Source organism: Sinohyriopsis cumingii, chromosome 14, assembly GCF_028554795.1.
Source record: "Sinohyriopsis cumingii isolate HCF-2022 chromosome 14, ASM2855479v2, whole genome shotgun sequence".
Lineage (NCBI taxonomy): Eukaryota > Metazoa > Mollusca > Bivalvia > Unionida > Unionidae > Sinohyriopsis > Sinohyriopsis cumingii.
Genome location: NC_142974.1, coordinates 51,338,026 through 51,359,070, shown reverse-complemented (window position 1 = coordinate 51,359,070; position 21,045 = coordinate 51,338,026). Strand labels below are relative to the sequence as shown.

General features: G+C 34.5%; 1 protein-coding gene across 1 annotated transcript in view; it reads left to right on the top strand.

Moving 5' to 3' along the window:
- Positions 1–1,976: 1,976 nt before the first annotated feature.
- LOC149783787 (uncharacterized) overlaps positions 1,977–21,045 on the top strand; it is a 138,841-nt gene continuing 119,772 nt past the window's right edge. Inside the window, exons 1-5 of the mRNA XM_089932912.1 lie at positions 1,977–2,364; positions 9,397–9,537; positions 11,515–11,562; positions 15,476–15,736; positions 19,901–20,026. Of these exons, the coding sequence (XP_089789038.1) occupies positions 1,977–2,364; positions 9,397–9,537; positions 11,515–11,562; positions 15,476–15,736; positions 19,901–20,026 (964 nt within the window). The remainder of the gene's footprint in view (positions 2,365–9,396; positions 9,538–11,514; positions 11,563–15,475; positions 15,737–19,900; positions 20,027–21,045) is intronic.

The following is a 21,045-nucleotide window of genomic DNA, read 5'->3' as shown; positions in this document are numbered from 1 at the left end:
AATCTGTATTTCCATATCACATACCAGTACTGAAACTAATTAGGTGTATTACCTGACATCCAGGTGTCAGTATCCTTAGATGTACTTAATTAAGCCTTTGTAAATACCAGGCTGATTTAAATTCCATCTGCATCATCTGTCTAAAATAATTAGAAAAGTTGACAAGGGCAGGTATTGTAGCAACTCTATGGTCTTAGACTAACAGAAAAAAGTGAAAACAAACAAGTTTTGTAAATTTCAACAAATAAATTATTTCCAAGGAATGCAAACTGAAAATTTAAAACAAGCCATAGTTTTGTTACTTAAATACCAAAAAGTCCTAACAGTTATATCACAAGTCTAAAAGTATAGATTGTTCTGAAAGAATTTGAGCGGTGTTTCAAATGAATTATTTTTTAATATGATAATGACTCAACAGTCTTTGATGTATCACAATGAGTTAAAATATATAACTTTTGATACCACAAGATGAGATATATCTGTAATTTTATGTGTGCAAAGAAAATTTTGTTTTGATTATGAACTGAACTTATTCCAAAATTGAAGCTAAGAAAATTAAACTCTACTCAGCACAACATAATACCTCCCACCAACTATATTCATAAATAAATTCACCTCATTTTCTTAGGTGTATCATATGAATATTAGTGACTTTAGAGAGCTGTAGGATTAGGATGACCTACACTTTGGCATTGTTGTAAACTAGTTGTTCATATCTGACCTCAAAGCAAGTCCGATTCAGCAGTAGATGACAGAGGGGTGATCAGTCCAATACATCACAGAGGGGTGATCAGTGTTGTCAGAGAGAAATAACCATATTGAGATACAAACAGCATTGAGTCAGATTTCTTTGGCAGAAATTAATGTACGTGCTAGAAATGTAATGCAGATTCAATTTATTTGATCTATCTCACACAGTGATTGTTTTATTGATGCATGTATGACTTGTGTAGGCATACACAATCAAGCATTGCATGGCATGATGGGAATTCTGATATTTTAGCACATGAAACTATAAGGATATATTTTCATGCTTGAAAATTTAAGAATGAAATGATACAAAATTTATTTTGCCAATAACATTCTCTCTTTCACACTTGACTGAGTTACTAGTGTGTCAGAATATAATCCATCAATCCTGTATTTGATACACACTCCAGCCAGCCAGGTTGTCTGCCTTGGTGTGTCTTTGAGAAACACACTTAACTTGCATTTTCTCAGCATGATATAGCCAGTAATGAGTAAAAAGTGCAATTAAATCCCCAAAACATTCTATATATGTAGATGTTTCATCCAATACACAGTCAGGGACTTAGACTTTCTCTGAGAACAGTTACAAAAAAAATGTTCTGAAATTCACTATGTTGAAGCAAATGAACTGTTACTTTATCTCATATGAATAAAATAGAAGTAGGAACATTCACTTTGGGAAAATGCATTTCCAATTCATGTTTCAAATGAATAATGATAGGATCATAGTTCAAAAAATGCAAATACATCTGGAATATTAAATGAATGCATTTGGGATACAAATGTGACACAAATGGAAAGTTAAATTTCAAAGGTAAATGCATCACAGAAGGGTGATCAGTCCAGTGCATCACAGAGGGGTGATCAGTCCAATGCATCACAGAGGGGTGATCAGTCCAATGTATCACAGAGGGGTGATTAGTCTAGTGCATCACAGAGGGGTGATCAGTCCAATTCATCACAGAGGGGTGATTAGTCTAATGCATCAAAGAGGGGTGATCAGTCCAGTGCATCAGAGATGGCGTGCTAAATGAAAGCATGCCAGCACAAATGGAATGTTAAAGCATTTCAGGTTTACATGTTATTTTTAATTATTGCATTTCAAATGTAAATGGGATACAATAGTAACACAGATGGAATGCTAAATGGATGCCTGTCAAATGCAAGCAAATTACAAATTTAAAACACAAACTAAATGCAGATTTGGTAAAAATGCAAGTTAAACTATGCCTATATATGTAAAAGAAGATTTTATTCAGTTAATAGAGTCCATTCTGCCTCTAATTATAGGTACTCTGGATGGCTCAGTCCTTCTACAGTCCTCTCTTTCCTTCATGGAAAGTCCCAAAGGTGTCTTTGATAATGAGTCCTGCTTGTGGTACAAGTATACCCAGTATGGAGAAGGAAGACACAGACTGGTGTCCAATACATCAGATTTCCTCAAGAATTTATACATATTTGATGGCCTCAAGACTCAAGGCATTCCTGTGACTCTCCAAGCCAGTCTTCCAAGTGGCAACTATAGCATCATTTTTGAGTTCCAGGCCAACTACATGACTGAATCTTATGCACAAATTGATGACGTGGAAATTGTCGATGGAAGATGTCCTAATTGTAAGTATAGAACAAAACAAAATTTCCAAAGTTTGTTACATACATTGCAGGTGACACTTGCTATATGCCAATTTATGTGTTTTCAGTTTAACACCATTTACATTTAAGTAATAACATTCAATTTGTGCCACTGTGCTCAATTTTTTGCCATCATTGACGCCATGTGCTGTGACTCATGCAAGTATTTTATGTACTACTTTGTTTGATAATGATACATAAATAATCATTACTTGAGAACTTAGAGGAATAAATTGCCCAAGAACTTCCTTAATTTACAATTATTCTATGTGAAAGTTATTTCTGATTTACATCATAACATCATGAATACATATATGATAATTTGATCATCACATGTGCAATAATCACCTGTAAAGTCCAAGATTTAAACAATAGGATGGTGCCTGCAGCCTTACAATAGCAGTTACCCATGGTAAAAGGACAACTTGGTCTTTGTGTGTAGATGACCATTTCATGCAGGTTCACCTTTCAGACTTGCTTTATAAATAAATAACATGCACCAAATACCAGTAGTAGTAGTAGTAGTTTGGTAAGTATTGATGGGTGTAATTATATTAGGGATATTAATCACCCCAGTGACATACTAGTTAGGTCACAGTGTAATTATATTAGGGATATTAACCCTTTACCTCATGCAAGCACCTTTGGACACCTCTACTCCATTTGCATGGAAGTGCCTTTTGACATCTGCTGTAAACATCAGCCATTTTAAGCTGGTTTTCATAGCGCCACCTTCGGGGAAAATGCCCTATTAAATACTACATTCATTTCTGCGAATGACAATTACGTCAGATGACATGGTCACTGTTTATGTACTGGTCGATGTCTGCTATTCAAAGTAACTGGGTCGTAATCTCCCCTCTCCAAAATGGCAGTCGCAGATTTCATTCAGTACTTACGAAGTTTTCATGATTAGAATCACAACTATGAAATCTTCAATAACTTAGGTAAAGGCTCTGATATTGATGTAGGCAGCAATTAGTTTTTATAAATTATCAAATTCAGATGACTTAGTGATGTAGACATGGACAAAAAGCTTGTAAATTTCGAGTATGGGAAATGGCAGCTATGGTTGGTCACACGGTCTCACTGACTTGATGGTGAATGAATTCTCTCAAGATTTTAAAGCATATAAAAAATTCTTCTGTTAAAAATAATTACACAGCTATAACAATTGGACTTTACTCTTAAATTTTTCCACACATAATTGATGTGTACCAAAAATGTAAAATGGCTAAAATTGCTGTTAAACATAACATACACTACATTGTTTAACAGTTAACAGACATGCCTATGCGTATGGAGTCAAATAGGTAACAGGTGTTCTATTTATGCGCGCTGCACTTTGCAACTATGCTGTATGAGGTAAAGGGTTAATCACCCCAGTGACATACTATTTGGGTCATGGTGATTTACTTTTGGTGTTTTATTTTCTGTGCATTGGGTATGGATTATGCCATAGTAAAGGAGGCAAGACAGCATTCTGCAGAATTTATGTTATTATACTGAAGCCAATTTATGGCAGGTCATATATTGTTACTGAATGTTAAGATGTTTTTGTATTTGTTATTTCCATCATTTGCTTTTGTTTTCAATAATGTAGATTGGTATTTAGAGTCTTGGAATCCATTACTGAATCACAGAAAGATAATTACTAGCACTTGTTTTGAAATGTAATTGTTACTCAAAATGAGCAAAATCTAATTAAAATTAAGTTTGTCAAATGGATGAGTATTTACATGAAATTACTAGTAATTATAAGTAAAAGAAAAATAAGTAATTGCAAGTAAAAGACAGAAATGAAGTAATTTACTTAGTAATTAATTTGCTAAATTATAACACTTCTTAGTAATTATTTTACTAAGTAAAAATACTTATCACTAACCATTTTGCTAATTAACACTACTTCATAATAACTTTACTAGTTAAATTAATACTTAAATTATTATTAGTAATCATTTTACTTAAGTTAACTTTAAATGAACACAGAATTAAGTCACATATTTTACTTAGTAATAAGTTTACTAATTAGAGTGTTATTACTTAGTAATAAATTTACTAATTAGAGTGTTATTACTTAGTAATAAGTTTACTAATTAGAGTGTTATTACTTAGTAATAAATTTACTAATTAGAGTGTTATTACTTAGTAATAAGTTTACTAATTAGAGTGTTATTACTTAGTAATAAGTTTACTAATTAGAGTGTTATTACTTAGTAATAAGTTTACTAATTAGAGTGTTATTACTTAGTAATAAGTTTACTAATTAGAGTGTTATTACTTAGTAATAAATTTACTAATTAGAGTGTTATTACTTAGTAATAGGTTTACTAATTAGAGTGTTATTACTTAGTAATAAATTTACTAATTAGAGTGTTATTACTTAGTAATAAGTTTACTGATTAGAGTGTTATTACTTAGTAATACATTTACTAATTAGAGTGTTATTACTTAGTAATAAATTTACTAATTAGAGTGTTATTACTTAGTAAAATTTTTGTTAAGAAATATTAACAAAACACAGAGTTAGGCCATTCTTAGTAAATGAATAAACATCTGCATGTTCATGTCAGTTAAACAAATTTGTAATGAGAAAATAATGACCAGTCTAATAAAGTAAATGTCACAGTACGATCACAAATGTAAATTCAGAAGTGTCTTTTCTTATGTCTCTGTAGTGGAAAATCACAATTTGTCTTATGTGATTTTTTTTTTTTAAAGCAAAATGTTTCTCTTGTTATCTGTCTCAACCAGAGAACAATAATTATTCATGGATGTATAGACAATTATGTTGTTATTAAGTAGGAAAAATACTGTTAATTTATTAGTCTTCTTCTGGCACCAGATTATAATGGTATTATAGGGCTAAATTTAGTTATTTCAGGTGCTATGGTATTTATATAAGTTTTAGAAGAGAAGATATATTTGTTAAGTGTGTAAATTTTATAAATTCTCTCCATAAATTTAGTAATAGTATGTCTATGATAGAGGAGTAGCGCTACAGTCACTGTTCAATTTAAAGGCTGAGATTTGGGGTGAATACAATGTTATCAGCAGCTACTCAAATGCAATGGTGTCAAGTTAGAGTGCTGAGAAATTGAAACAAAGAAGGCAATATGGCAGTTGGATTATGTTTGTAAAGCTAATTAAAATCAATTATAGTAAGTTTCCCTAATACTTAAACATTAAAATTAGTGACCAGTTGAAGGGAAATTTGAATCTCTTTTAGTAGGTATAAAGCGCTTAAAATAGAGTTGGGTAGTTATAGTTTAATTTTGAATTAATTTGCTCACGAGGATAAATTTTACAAGTAATTTCCTACTCAGTATAATATATTTGGAAATTCTGACATATAGTATCAGTGGGAAAGAGTGTGTATGGGGAGTACATATACGGCTTTATTTTGGATTACATAATTTAGATTCTGTACATTTTGATAAGTAGATTAGAGTTAGATAAAGTGTCTGCACCTAACACAATCAGACCAGAAGTTTAGTTCTAGAAAAGGTCTTCACGGAATGCTCTCTCTGAAGTCCGCTAGGTTTGTTTATAAACCAGGTCAAACATAGTGCAAGGAGTTTTATCAAAGAGGGATACCAAACCAATTCGGTTCCTTATGAATTAAGAGGCAATTTTTAGCCCTAAAGAGGGCTTTATGTCGGCATTCGGAAGGTATTACGGCAGTTTTCGTAATCCCATGTTTGCGCTGCTGTATGTTGCTCCTCATAGGACTCTTCAAGGGGAGCCTCATACCCAGTACTGTTTGCCAGTATGTCTGCCGTATTCACAATGAGAGTGAATGGAAATTCTTGGTAAGCCATGGGATAGTGGGTAGAGAGGATGCGTTGAGCGTAAAACCATTGCTGTTGAGATGGTTTCTTCTTCGTCCTCAGTGACGTCCATGCCATGTACCTTACAGAACTAATGTTGCTCATACAACTCGATCCCTACGTCTTCCAGTTCATTATTTCCTTCTGCTGCTTCTGTTGCTTCCTTCAATGGCTGAGTTAATGGTATCTCAGTCATAGTGGTAGCTTCCCTTGTGGATATGCCCATCTGTGTTACTGCATCCTTCCTTTTTTTGACTGCTGATCCTTAGTCTGGGTTGCATTAGATGTAGTTCTAATCATTTGGGGCACCTTTACTAGTTGTTTGTGGCTTTGTATACTGCCTAAGTTGGAAGCAGGAGTAACGGAGTGGCTAGCTGCCTCGTTGTGGGCAGGTTTCCTTCTCTGGTTACTTTTCTTGCTTTTCTTTCTTTTGGCTATAGGTGCGCTCCCTCAGTGTTAGAGTCCCATACTAGTAATAGTACTGTTCTTCTTGCTCCAGCTTTTAGGCTCCAATCTGAAACTAGAGTTAACCCAATAGCTTTAATGGCCCTTAGTGCTGGTGCAGGTATTACTGCGTTTGCCGGTAGCCATCTTGAAGCCATGCTTGGCATGCTTTGTACTACAGTGTTGATTTCCATCACTGTTGCTTCTTGCTTGGTCTCAACATGACTGATCCACAATGTCCATGGCTGGCTTGCTGACTACCTTTTCCTCCTTTACCTCGCTCGGACGTCATACACGTGGCAGAATGTGGAACGATTTCCACCCGCCACAAGACCAGGTGTCCTAATGTGACATCATCGCTGCCGACCAATCGTAGCGGGTGTCACATTCTGCTTGGTTGACACCTGGGGTGTACAACTGCAATCAAATCATTTACGACATGAGTGTGTGTGGGTCCATTCACTCTGATGTGACTAATTAGTCCTTAACAACCTGATGGCTCAGTTAAATAGTACTCTATGAGTACATAAAAACCTGGGAGATGTGGCTCTCCTTCCTTCCCCCAGGAGCAATTAAATAGCATGCTGTGCAAGCAGAAAACAGTGATACATGCTCCATTGGAGTGAAAATCACTATAATTCAAAAAAGTAAGTAAGTGCAAGGAGTCAGCTTGAAGAACTAGAGGTATCAGAGTTCCATTAAATGTAGAAAAGAAAAACCCTCTTGCTTGTTACTAATTCCCCATTTTGGAGTTACATCAAATAGGCACTACTACAGTAGCAAGAATAATAATAATTTGCACTGTTTACAGCAGCAACACTATCAGTAACAACAACATGGGCAGGATTAATCTGTCTGATGATAATAAGCAAAGGAAAGATTCAGAAGAATGATCAACTGAGAACTTCATTTATCTGTAGACATTAAATACAGGCAATATAGAGAACATCAGTAGAAGAAAGATAAAGGAAGTTACGTGGATGGTTATTAAGTGTCAGATTCATGTAACCAGTTGAATACCAGGTCTGCAATTTATAAGAGTGCTGTTATATGAGTGCAAGGCTAACAATTGTACTGTACAGGCTGCCAGAGAATAGTGCTTGCAGGCAAGACCCAAGGCTGCCATCAGTTAGTGCTAGATGGCAAGATCCAATGCTAACATTGATTAGTACTTGCTGGCAAGACTCAAAGCTGCTAGTAAATATTAATATTATTAAGTGTTAAATTCATGAAACCAGGTGAATACCAGGTCTGCATTTTATAAGAGTGCTGCTATATGAGTGCCAGGCTAACAGTTATACTGTACAGGCTGCCAGAGAATAGTGCTTGCAGGCAAGACCCAAGGCTGCCAGCTATTAGTGCTAGCTGGCAAGACCCAAGGCTATAGTGATTAGTGCTTGCTAGCAAGAGCCAAGCTGCTAGTGAATAGTGCTTGTTGGCAAGACCCAATGGTGACAGTGAGTAGTGCTAGCTGGCAAGACCCAAGGCTGACAGTGATTACTGCTAGCTGGCAAGACCCAAGGCTGCTAGTGAATAGAGCTTGCTGGCAAGACTCAATGCTGCCAGTGATAAGTGCTTGTTGGCAAGACCCAATGGTGACAGTGAGTAGTGCTAGCTGGCAAGACCCAAGGCTGACAGTGATTACTGCTAGCTGGCAAGACCCAAGGCTGCTAGTGAACAGTGCTTGTTGGCAAGACCCAAGGCTGCCAGTGATAAGTGCTTGCAGGCAAGACTGAAGGCTGCCAGTGAATAGTGCTTGCAGGCAAGACTCAAGGCTGACAGTGAATTGAGCTTGGTATAAAGACCCCAGGCTGCCAGTGATAAGTGCTTGTTGGCAAGACTCAAGGCTGCCAGTAAGTAGTGCTTGCTGGCAAGACCCAAGGCTGCCAGTGATAAGTGCTTGTTGGCAAGACCCAATGGTGACAGTGAGTAGTGTTAGCTGGCAAGACCCAAGGCTGAGAGTGATTACTGCTAGCTGGCAAGACCCAATGCTGCCTGTGAATAGTGGTTGCTGGCAAGACCTATGGCTGCCAGTGATAACTGCTTGCAGGGAAGACTGAAGGCTGCCAGTGAATAGTGCTTGCAGGCAGGACCCAAGGCTGACAGTGAAGAGTACTTGCTAGCAAGACCCAAGGCTGCCAGTGATAAGTGCTTGTTGGCAAGACCCAAGGCTGCCTGTGAATAGTGGTTGCTGGCAAGACCCATGGCTGCCTGTGAATAGTGCTTGCAAACAAGACCTAAGGCTGCCTGTGAATAGTGCTTATTGGCAAAAGCTAAGAGTTCTGACAGGCAGCTTTCCATGAGCAATACATGCTAATTTTGTTTCATGCAACTAATGCATAAATGTCTTGCCAAGTGAGATAGGTAAGCCAGGGCTTGGATTACTTAGACACATGGTTAAATTCCTTTGAATGTTGTATAACTAATGAGGATTCAGACCTGTTTAGCATTCAGATATAGTAATATGCATTTATCATAGACATCCCATAACCTCTAAAATTACCTAATGTTACATGCATATGTTAAATCTTTTTAAGTTATGGATGCAATGCTTAATGTAGTATCTGCAATTACTTTTAAATAAGTAAACCAAAATATACCATTGCATTAAGCAGATGGTTTGCACTGCTTATTCCTTTATATGATTTCAGTGAAACAGCTTAGATCCTGATCAGCCAACACATTGCTTATTGTTTAATATACAGAGGCATTTGCAGTCAATCTTGCTTTTAAATTTCAGACTCAGTTTCTTGTAATGTGGAGGAATTCTTTTGTCAGAATGCCATGTGGAATGGAGATGTAATTGATATCTGTCTGCCAAATGTGGCCAAGTGTAATGGCCATGTTGACTGTTCAGATGGAAGTGATGAATTGGGCTGTCGTAAGTATAGTTAGCATACCGTATAAATACCATTTTCACTTCAACTGGCCATAACGACAAGTGAGCTAATATTATGGTCCTGCATGTGTTGTGCATTGTGTATCATGTCAACAATTGCTATTGTAAACTTCTTTAAAATAATTGCCTCATTTTGACCAAGAAAGATTTTCAGATTTGTTCTAAAGATGCTGATCAACCATTCAATATGAACAGTTTCTATAAATCAAAAACAAACTTTTAAAGACTTTTCAGAACCGATTAACAGAATTTGATCCAATTTGATGGAAAGCAGCATGGCTAGAAGACATTTGGTGTTATTAGAATATGATTCTGCATTGACATAAATTTTCCTAGCTTGAATGCCTTTCATATAGATAGAAATAATGCTGTTCCACAATCAAATATGACAGCCAGTGCTAAAGGCAGAGAAAAATATTTACACAACTTTATCTTAAGAAATTGCTGAACAGATTTTGACCAAATCTGGTATAAAGCATCTGGTCATAGGAAAATTTAAATATTGGACCAGTGATTCTGATTTGACATGAAATGTGTATGAAGATGTAATAAGTAGAGAAAAAACCTTGAAACATTTGCTTTTGTAAAATATGCAAACAAGAGGTTTGGAATAAATTTCAACTGAAAGTATTTGATTTAGCCAGATTTCTTGGTCCACTGAAAAATACTGTATGGGGATTATTCTGATATGAAAGCTGCCCACCCCCCTTAGAAATGTTAAATCCCACCTCACAAAATATCACACTTGGAACAGACCTTGAAAAATCACTGGAAATATACCCATTCACTTACTAAAAACTGAGAGAAACATGCCCACTCATTAGCACCTGCTACGAAACTGTGAAAAACATGCCTTATGCAATAACACTTAGATTTCAATTAAAATAAGCATGCCTAACTTTGGATGATATTACCACTCATTTGCACTTAAGTATGGAGATATATGCATCCTCTGTTTTACTTCCAATGAAACCAATTATGCTGATAGAGATAAACATACTTACTAATTACAACTATCTCTGAAACTGAGATAAACTTGTCTATTCAATAGCTCTTCTTTGAAACTGAAATACATGTCTCCTCAGAATAGCACATGACTGTAAAACTGAGAAAATCATATCTACTCAATAACAATTAAATTTGAAACTGAGATAAAAATACCTGCCCATTATTAGATTAAATGAAACTGAGATAAAATTGTCTACTCATTAGTACATAACTGTGAAACTGGGTTAAGATGTCTACTCATTAGCACTTGCTTTGAAACAGAGATAAACATGTCTACACATTAGCGCATCATGTGAAGCTGAGATAAACATGTATATGCATAATCACATTCTATGAAGCTGAGATAAACATGTCTACCCATTAGCACATCATGTGAAGCTGAGATAAACATATCTACTCCATAGCTTGTCTCTTAAACTGAGATACATTGGTCTACTCAATAGCTTTGAGCTGTAAATCTGAGAAAAGCATGTCCACTCAATAGCAGTTAAATGTGAAACTGAGATAAACATACCTTCTCATTAATATGCACCTTGAAAATGAAATAAACATGTCTACCCATTAGTACTTTCTGAACTTCTTTTTTTCTATTTATTATATATTTCTGGTTGATAGTAACGATTGATTCACAATAGATGAAAAACAAACTATTACCAATTCAATTTAAATGCTATATAGTTGAAATTGTCTTGTCTATCCATTAATGTGACATAAATTCTTTAGATATGCTAAGCTTGGACAAGTATAATTATGAAATGGTTTAAAGACTGAGACAAGATTCACTGGTGGCCTATTGGAATTGCAATATAAAAATCAATTGACTTACAGCTGGTAGTGGGTTGGTGCTGTTTGGGAATTCATCATTTCCAAGTCACACTGTTTCAGTTCAAGAACCATTGTAAACTGATGTCATTGTCTATATAATTGTCATACTAAATTATTGTCTTTCAGGTGGCACTGCAACAACAGCAACAATGCCAGTAATCAATGTCATCCAAGGTAAACATTTTAATTCTTAATGTGTAAGTACCAGTAGTTACAAGACTAGCTATATATTTTTGATCATTTTATAATGATGACCATTTTAAAGAGGTTTGAGTAGCACTAAAATGCCTCAGTTAGAACTAAAATGTGTGTTAAGTGTATGAAGGTTGCTGTTTTATATAGGCTCTGCTGGTTGAGATAACTTGTATTTGTTTCATTCATCATACTGATCTGGAAATAATGCTTTATAAAAAAGGGCATGCCATGTTTATCCAGTGATACGACCAGGGGCCAGATGAATAAATTTGTCAGAAAGAATAGATGGGATTATTATCCAACAGCAATGCCCACAACTAATATGAGCCATATTTTTTTTTTTAAAGGGGTGGGAGGGGTGTGGAAAATGTATTATTAAGCTGGGATTTATCATGTGACAATAGTCTATTTGACTTGATTTGTCCTCCAGAATTTCTCCAGTGATAATCCCATGATTAGTGTTAAACCATTCCTCTTGCTGCAGAATGGTTTATAAGTTTATAATTACATATTTTTTTCAGATTAAGCCCCTCCTCCCAATTTTCAGTACATGTACCAGTCTGGCTCCCTTGCCATATTAAAGGACACATATAGACTGGCCCACTAGGCTTTTAATAGTGGACATACAGTCCTCTAGTCTGGTCATGGGAGACATATAGTGTGGCTCCATGGGCTTACCATGGGAGAGGTAAAACTTAGTCCCAAAGGCTTTTAATATGAGACATATTGTATCAAGCAACTGTCCAGCATTGTATTTCCAGTAAGATAATAAGATTACAAAATGGGGTTAAGCTACAATTCTGCCACCTTAATCATTATATCAGAAAAGCTGAAAATATACTCATAATTATTTTACTAATCTATTGCTATTACATTCATCCTGACCATATAATCAAATTAACGAGGGTTACAGTGGCTTATGTGGTCATGTGCTGGAATCATGACCAGAAGAATGTGGGTTCAAACGCAGTCCAGACCAGACCATATCAGCAGTCATGATGTGTCTCTGGGCAAGAGATTTTATTCTGATTGTTTTGACATGATATGACTTGTTTTGACATGATATGACCTTTCATACATTGATATGCTGTTAACCATCAGTCTTTCAGACAACTATGTAACATGTCACATGAGATAAGTCATTGTTTTAAATACACCTTGATCATAATAATAAATATCATAATGTGTATCTCACAAAGTTGAATGTGTTTTGCTGTCATGATAGTTTTGATGTTGAAGGTTTTGGGTCAGATCAGTTTGACTCCATAATGTTAGTAAGTTTGGGGTTCAAAGTGAATCATGCAAAGTTCATGACATTGATGCCTTGATGGTTAGTCTATGACAAGTCAGTGTAAAGCAAACTTTACTTTGATACCCTTTCTGGGTGTGCAAAATCTTGAAAAATGCATGAATTTAGGTGTAATTGAAAATAAGTTTCACTGTGGTTTTGCATGATCCTGTTATCTGGGATCACTTGAAACAGGTCAAAAATTGTGTTCAAATAAAATGACTATTTTTTACTGACTTAAGATCAATGAAGAAATACCATAAAGTCACCAGATCTGGCGACTCTGCAGAAAATTCCTTTGTATTTGATATTACTGGTATTGCTAAATTCCCCATTGTCAGCATAACTAGGGACCTGTAGAGATCCAGAGACTTAAGCTGCATCAGTGAGAAAAATTGCTTGAAAGTTTCATGACAAGGACAAAAAAAATGTTTATTAAATGTTGACAATAGGAATGAGTTTACAGACTATGGGGCTATAGAGTCCCCCTGACATGTGTTACCAGTAACTTGCAGGAAACAACAGTCTGATCCTTACATCTAGACTCCTTGGTTTATTAATACTGGAGAGGCAGTAGAAAATTAAAGTATGACAGTATTCATTAGGTTTTGTAAACATGTTTAAAAAGTTTGTTTCTAGACTGGTAAAGTTTACATTCTATTAACATTGCCCTTTCAGATGGTGGGAATATTGTTGGAACACTTTGGTATAAACCAGTCTTGCTTCATTTTAATCTTACTAGTCCTGTTGGAAACTGAACTTCACAATTTCAAACACTGCAGACCAGTCTGGGTCACTCTCAGTGATATACTGTCTAAGAGGAAGATACCATACTCTGCTTACATCAGTATGAATTCTGTTATTTTGAAGGATATGATTTGTGTGGTATTACAGAATATATCCATTTTGTTAGATTCTTGGATCTTGGAAGTTTTCCTATTATTTTCATGTATTATTTCTGTTCTCTGGATCTTTAAATTTTTGGTTTTTGCCACCACAAAATGCTTGACAATTGGCACCATATAAAAAATAGTAAATTCACAGTAACCTTTTAATGTGCTTTTAATCATCAATCAATTACATAGTTAATCAACAGAAAAAAAAACACACCAATCAGTAAATTAGCCAAGAGACAAAACACCAATCAATCAATCAGCCTAGAGACAAAACATCAATCAGTCAATCAGCCAAGAGACAAAACACCAATCAGTCAGTCAGCCAACAGACAAAACACCAATCAGTCAGTCAGCCAACAGACAAAACACCAATCGGTCAATTAGCCAACAGACAAAACACCAATCAGTCAATCAGCCAACAGACAAAACACCAATCATTCAATCAGCCAACAGACAAAACACTGATCAGTCAATCAGTCAATCAGCCAACAGACAAAACACCACTTAATCAATCATCAAAATAAACACCAGTCAGTCAGTAGAGAAAAACACCAGTCAGTCAGTTAATCAACAGAAAAAGAGAAAACATCAATCACTTAGTGAAAAGAAGGATACAAATCAGTCATTCAGTGAACAGAAGAAACACTAATTAGTTGCAGAATGATCCAGCTTGAATACAGGCATATAATGCATGTTATGTACATTCAGTATAGTACTGACTTGAATGCAGGCATATAATGCATGTTATGTACATTCAGTATAGTACTGACTTCAATGCAGGCATATAAATGCATGTTATGTACATTCAGTATAGTACTGACTTCAGTGCATGCATATAATGCATGTTATGTACATTCAGTATAGTACTGACTTCAATGCAGGCATATAAATGCATGTTATGTACATTCAGTATAGTACTGACTTGAATACAGGCATATAATGCATGTTATGTACATTCAGTATAGTACTGACTTGAATGCAGGCATATAATGCATGTTATGTACATTCAGTATAGTACTGACTTGAATGCAGGCATATAATGCATGTTATGTACATTCAGTATAGTACTGACTTGAATGCAGGCATATAATGCATGTTATGTACATTCAGTATAGTACTGACTTGAATGCAGGCATATAATGCATGTTATGTACATTCAGTATAGTACTGACTTGAATGCAGGCATATAATGCATGTTATGTACATTCAGTATAGTACTGACTTGAATGCAGGCATATAATGCATGTTATGTACATTTACTATAGTACTGACTTGAATGCAGGCATATAATGCATGTTATGTACATTCAGTATAGTACTGACTTGAATGCAGGCATATAATGCATGTTATGTACATTCAGTATAGTACTGACTTGAATGCAGGCATATAATGCATGTTATGTACATTTACTATAGTACTGACTTGAATGCAGGCATATAAATGCATGTTATGTACGTTCAGTATAGTACTGACTTGAATGCAGGCATATAATGCATGTTATGTACATTCACTATAGTACTGACTTCAATGCAGGCATATAAATGCATGTTATGTACATTCAGTATAGTAGTACATTGAATAAAGAATATTAAAATCATTACAGTTCATCAGATGCTTTCTAAATTATGTTTGACATTTATTTATAAAAGGTTGGCACAATTTGAAAATACTTTAAAATATTTGTTGTAGTTCAGATGGTCTTTTACAGATGGTTGTCTTCCAAATCCATTCCCTTCTTGCCTGCAGTTTGGTTTTCAACAAGTCATGATGCCTAGCATCATGGGTCAGACATCTGTCATTGAAGCTAGAAATCAACTGAGCTATTTAATAAACGGGATCAGTTCTTGGCATTTATTCATAAAACCAGTAAGGGGATGCTTGGAGCCAGTCAGAATGTTCATTTGTGGCTTGCACATGTCTGACTGTATAGTGGGGGAGGACCGTCCCTTGTGCAGAGAATCTTGTGAGGGTATGTATCATATAGGTTGTAATAGTCATGTTCCATTTTGCATTGGTTTATTCCACATATGATCACTTGATTATGTTCTCAAAATCAATTAATTACTAAAATTTTGACTAGGAACACACACACACCTATGTTAAAAAATGATTATCACGCTCATACATGACAACCAGTACAAAATCATAAAGTATGGAAATAGCGAAATACAGTCTTCCACCATGCAGATAGTTTGCATGAGACAAATGGCAAAACAAGTGGAGGATGAGATGATGGAATGTGAAGCATGGTGATATAGTCAATCATTAGTCCATCTATTTCTGATATAATGGTCAGTTATAATTTTTTAATGGATTCACAGTAAACTTGATCTACGTCCAAATATGTATTATCTATAAAAAAAAGAATTAGATTGTCAGTGTTCTAAGGAAGACATTTTACTGGCATTACAGTTTCAATTTTGATTTTGTACATTTTTCATCCACAAAAGCATAATATGACAGTATTCATTGCAGTAGTGTTTAATAAAATATTTGTGCAATGTTTTATTCTCTTATTTTATTGTGAAAGGAAGAAGAGAAAATGATGGGTATCATTAGGATGTATCTAAATAACAATATATACAATTGAATGATCTTTAGACTATTGTCAACATATTCAGTTATATGCTGTCTGTATAAATGGCAACATATACAGTTATATGCTGTCTGTATAAATGGCAACATATACAGTTGTAAGCTGTCTGTATAAATTGCAACATATACACTTGTATGATGTCTGTATAAATGGCAACATGTACAGTTGTATGATGTCTGTATAAATGGCAACATATATTGTTATATGCTGTCTGTATAAATGGCAACATATACAATTGTATGCTGTTTTTAAATAAATGGCAACATTTACAGTTGGATGTTGTCTGTATAAATGGCAACATATATTGTTATATGCTGTCTGTATAAATGGCAACATATACAGTTGTATGCTCTCCATTTATGAGAGTTGGCCATTACTTGCAGTTGTTACCTGATGCTAACCATCTGCAAACTTCTATTCCACAGTGTGTTTTACGGAAACAACTTGTTATATTCAGTGTTCATGTTAGAGTAAAATTACCAAAAATGTTTATTGTAATTTATAAAGTCTTCAAGTGCCACGCCCAAGCTGGATCCTTCTGAGAAAAATGTAAATAAAAATCTCATTTTGAAAAATATTTACTTAAATCTACTGTAGAGGAGTAAAGTTTTCAATGATCTGTTCATGTCTTTGTTACTATCATTGGAATGAAAATTTATTTTAAAATTTATGAAAATCATACTGCTGTGAATATGTGATGCAGAGCTATCTGAATATGACATCATTGGATCCTGTAGAACCGCTCCGGTGGCCTAGTGGTTAGAGCGTCCGCCTCGGATGCGGGAGGTCGTGGGTTCGAACCCCGGCCGAGTCATACCAAAGACTTACAAAAACGGTACTAACAGCTGCCTCACTTGGCGCTCAGCATTAAGAGGTTAGTGTTAGGACTGGTCGGCCCGGTGTCAGGATAATGTGACTGGGTGGGACATCATGCTACATGTCTGTGGCATGATGCCCCAGTGCTAGACATCACTATAAACTGCCACATTGCAGACATCGTAGCGATATGACTGAAAAATTGTTAAAGCTACGTTAAAAATCAAAATCACATCACATGGATCCTGTAGTGTGATGTGGGATTTAATGTTGCATTTTACAGGTTGACTATACACTTGAAATTCACTCCGATAAAAGTTATTTTTATACTTGATGAAAAATGGCTAATAATCAATAATTTATCAGTGCAAGAAGACTGATTATCACTATTGATTTAAAAGTCAATTGGACAGGACTTGATTTAAATTTTCAAATATTTGTGAATAAATATCACATTATATGTAAGTGTTAAATTTCAACAAGGTTTCAAATCAAACCAGAAAAAAACAAAACTTTCAAATGAATTCATCATTGTATCATTTCTCTGGATAGAATATAAAACATCTTGCTTAAGAACTTGTGTTAGCAATTAGTCAGTGATAGAATACATGTGTTAGTAATTAGTCAATGATGGAATACATGTGTTAGTAATTAGTCAATGATGGAATACATGTGTTAGTAATTAGTGATGGAATACATGAGTTATTAATTAGTCAATGATGGAATACATGTGTTAGTATTTAGTGATGGAATACATGAGTTATTAATTAGTCAATGATGGAATACATGTGTTAGTAATTAGTCAATGATGGAATACATGTGTTAGTAATTTGTCAGTGATAGAATTCATGTGTTAGTAATTAGTCAGTGATGGAATACGTGTCTTAGTAATTAGTCAATGATGGAATACATGTGTTAGTAATTAGTCAATGATGGAATACATGTGTTAGTATTTAGTGATGGAATACATGTGTTAGTAATTAGTCAATGATGGAATACATGTGTTAGTATTTAGTGATGGAATACATGTGTTAGTAATTAGTGATGGAATACATGTGTTAGTAATTAGTCAGTGATGGAATACATGTGTTAGTAATTAGCGATGGAATACATGTGTTAGTAATTAGTCAATGATGGAATACATGTGTTAGTAATTAGTCCAAGATACAATACATGAGTTAGTAATTAGTCAATGATGGAATACATGTGTTAGTAATTAGTCCAAGATACAATACATGAGTTAGTAATTAGTCAATGATGGAATACATGTGTTAGTAATTAGTGAATGATGGAATACATGTGTTAGTAATTAGTGATGGAATACGTGTGTTAGTAATTAGTCAATGATGGAATACATGTGTTAGTAATTAGTCAATGATGGAATACATGTGTTAGTAATTAGTGATGGAATACATGTGTTAGTAATTAGTCAATGATGGAATACATGTGTTAGTAATTAGTCAATGATGGAATACATGTGTTAGTAATTAGTGATGGAATACATGAGTTATTAATTAGTCAATGATGGAATACATGTGTTAGTAATTAGTCAATGATGGAATATATGTGTTAGTAATTAGTCAATGATAGAATTCATGTGTTTGTAATTAGTCAATGATGGAATACATGTGTTAGTAATTTGTCAGTGATAGAATTCATGTGTTAGTAATTAGTCAGTGATGGAATATGTGTCTTAGTAATTAGTCAATGATGGAATACATGTGTTAGTAATTAGTCAATGATGGAATACATGTGTTAGTATTTAGTGATGGAATACATGTGTTAGTAATTAGTCAATGATGAAATACATGTGTTAGTATTTAGTGATGGAATACATGAGTTAGTAATTAGTCAATGATGGAATACATGTGTTAGTAATTAGTCAGTGATGGAATACATGTGTTAGTAATTAGTCAGTGATAGAATTCATGTGTTTGTAATTAGTCAGTGATGGAATACATGTGTTAGTAATTAGTCCAAGATACAATACATGAGTTAGTAATTAGTCAATGATGGAATACATGTGTTGGTAATTAGTCAATGAGGGAATACATGTGTTAGTAATTAGTTAATGATGGAATACATGAGTTAGTAATTAGTCATTGATGGAATACATGTGTTAGTATTTAGTCAGTGATGGAATACATGTGTTAGTATTTAGTCATTGATGGAATACATGTGTTAGTATTTAGTCAGTGATGGAATACATGTGTTAGTAATTAGTCAGTGATGGAATACATGTGTTAGTAATTAGTCAATGATGGAATACATGTGTTAGTAATTAGTCAATGATGGAATACATGTGTTAGTATTTAGTCAGTGATGGAATACATGTGTTAGTAATTAGTCAGTGAATGAATACATGTGTTAGTAATTAGTCAATGATAATACATGAGCTCTTGTCACCATTATCAACAGGCAGTACTTTTTGTAAGAATTTCCCAGGAAACCAGCTTGTGAAGTGCTGGAAATGAAAAGGAATAATCAGTACAAAGATAACTATGAGTCAGTGCTTGAATACAGTCATTGTTGTCACCATAATTAACAAAAAATGTACTGCTGTAACTTCTAAGAAGCTCCCATGAAACCACCTTGTAAATTATTTGAAATGATGGGGAAAATTTTTTCATAAGACAAGGTCTTTTGACATCAAATTTTAAGAAATTGGCATTATAATCAGATATATAAAGTGTGAATAAATTTACAATATTTTGTTCTCAGTGGTAGCAAGGACTTGTGTAAAGGAATCTTTATATAACTCCTGGTCATTCTTAAATATGGAGTATTTCTGCAAGTTCCTTCCCTATCAGGTGGATGACCCAACTTGCCTGCCCATCAGCACATCAGGTGAGACTTTTATAGCTGTATGCTATATTGTATATATTTTTGTTACCTTCAACTCTTTTGTACACCACTGTTCATAAATATAATAGTTATTCCTATTTATCAATATTAATATAATAAGTTTCATATACAATTTCCAGGCACCTTAATACATTATTTAAGTCAACATAAAAAATAAAAATGTATCTTGCATATAAACTAAGGAATGTTTTGTGGATAGTTTGCATTTTTGGATAAGGAATATGCATATTGACTTTTTAGTCCAAAGATCATAGGTCAAGGTTACCATGACTGAAATAGGACAATTTTTTGTGCATAACAACTCTTTTTTATATTATGTCTTTTTTATATTATGTCACTGAAACAAAGTTTTTGGACAACTTGCATTTAAGGTATGGGAGACATTGATTGGTGTGGGGGTCAAAAGCTCAAAGGTCAGGGTCATTGAGGCTGAAATAAGAATAGAATTTACATGATAACTGCCTAAGTCATGATATACTGGGAATTTTCATCTGCTGATTGATAGTAGCAAAATTGTATAATGAGTCATAGTTGAACTGATCATTATCTAAATTCGTGGAGTTCTTACTGGATATTTTGGAGATTGTGGAACTTTTCAGTCAGTATAGGTGCAGTTACTCTATGGATCATTTGGGTGCTTGCCCTAAACATATTTTAATAGTTATTGAAAGCACTCAGGCAATCATGAGATAGGTCAAGAGGACTGGTTATCCAATAGTCCACTCTAAATTTGTATCTTTAATTATGAAGAAGATATGAAGACCAGTCTGGTGTCACATTGTACTGTCATGTTACAGAACTGTCTGTAACATGTGCGTTCAATAGGTTTAAGAGAAACATCATCAAGATTATCTTTCCCAGTTTCTTAACAAAAACGTATTGTGATAAATCTTCACTTAATATGTGGTATGTGGTAGCTTGCACTGGAAACTACATAATCGTTAACATTAAACATTACTGTCAATAGTAAACTTCAACACCACTTCCACTGCCAACTAGAC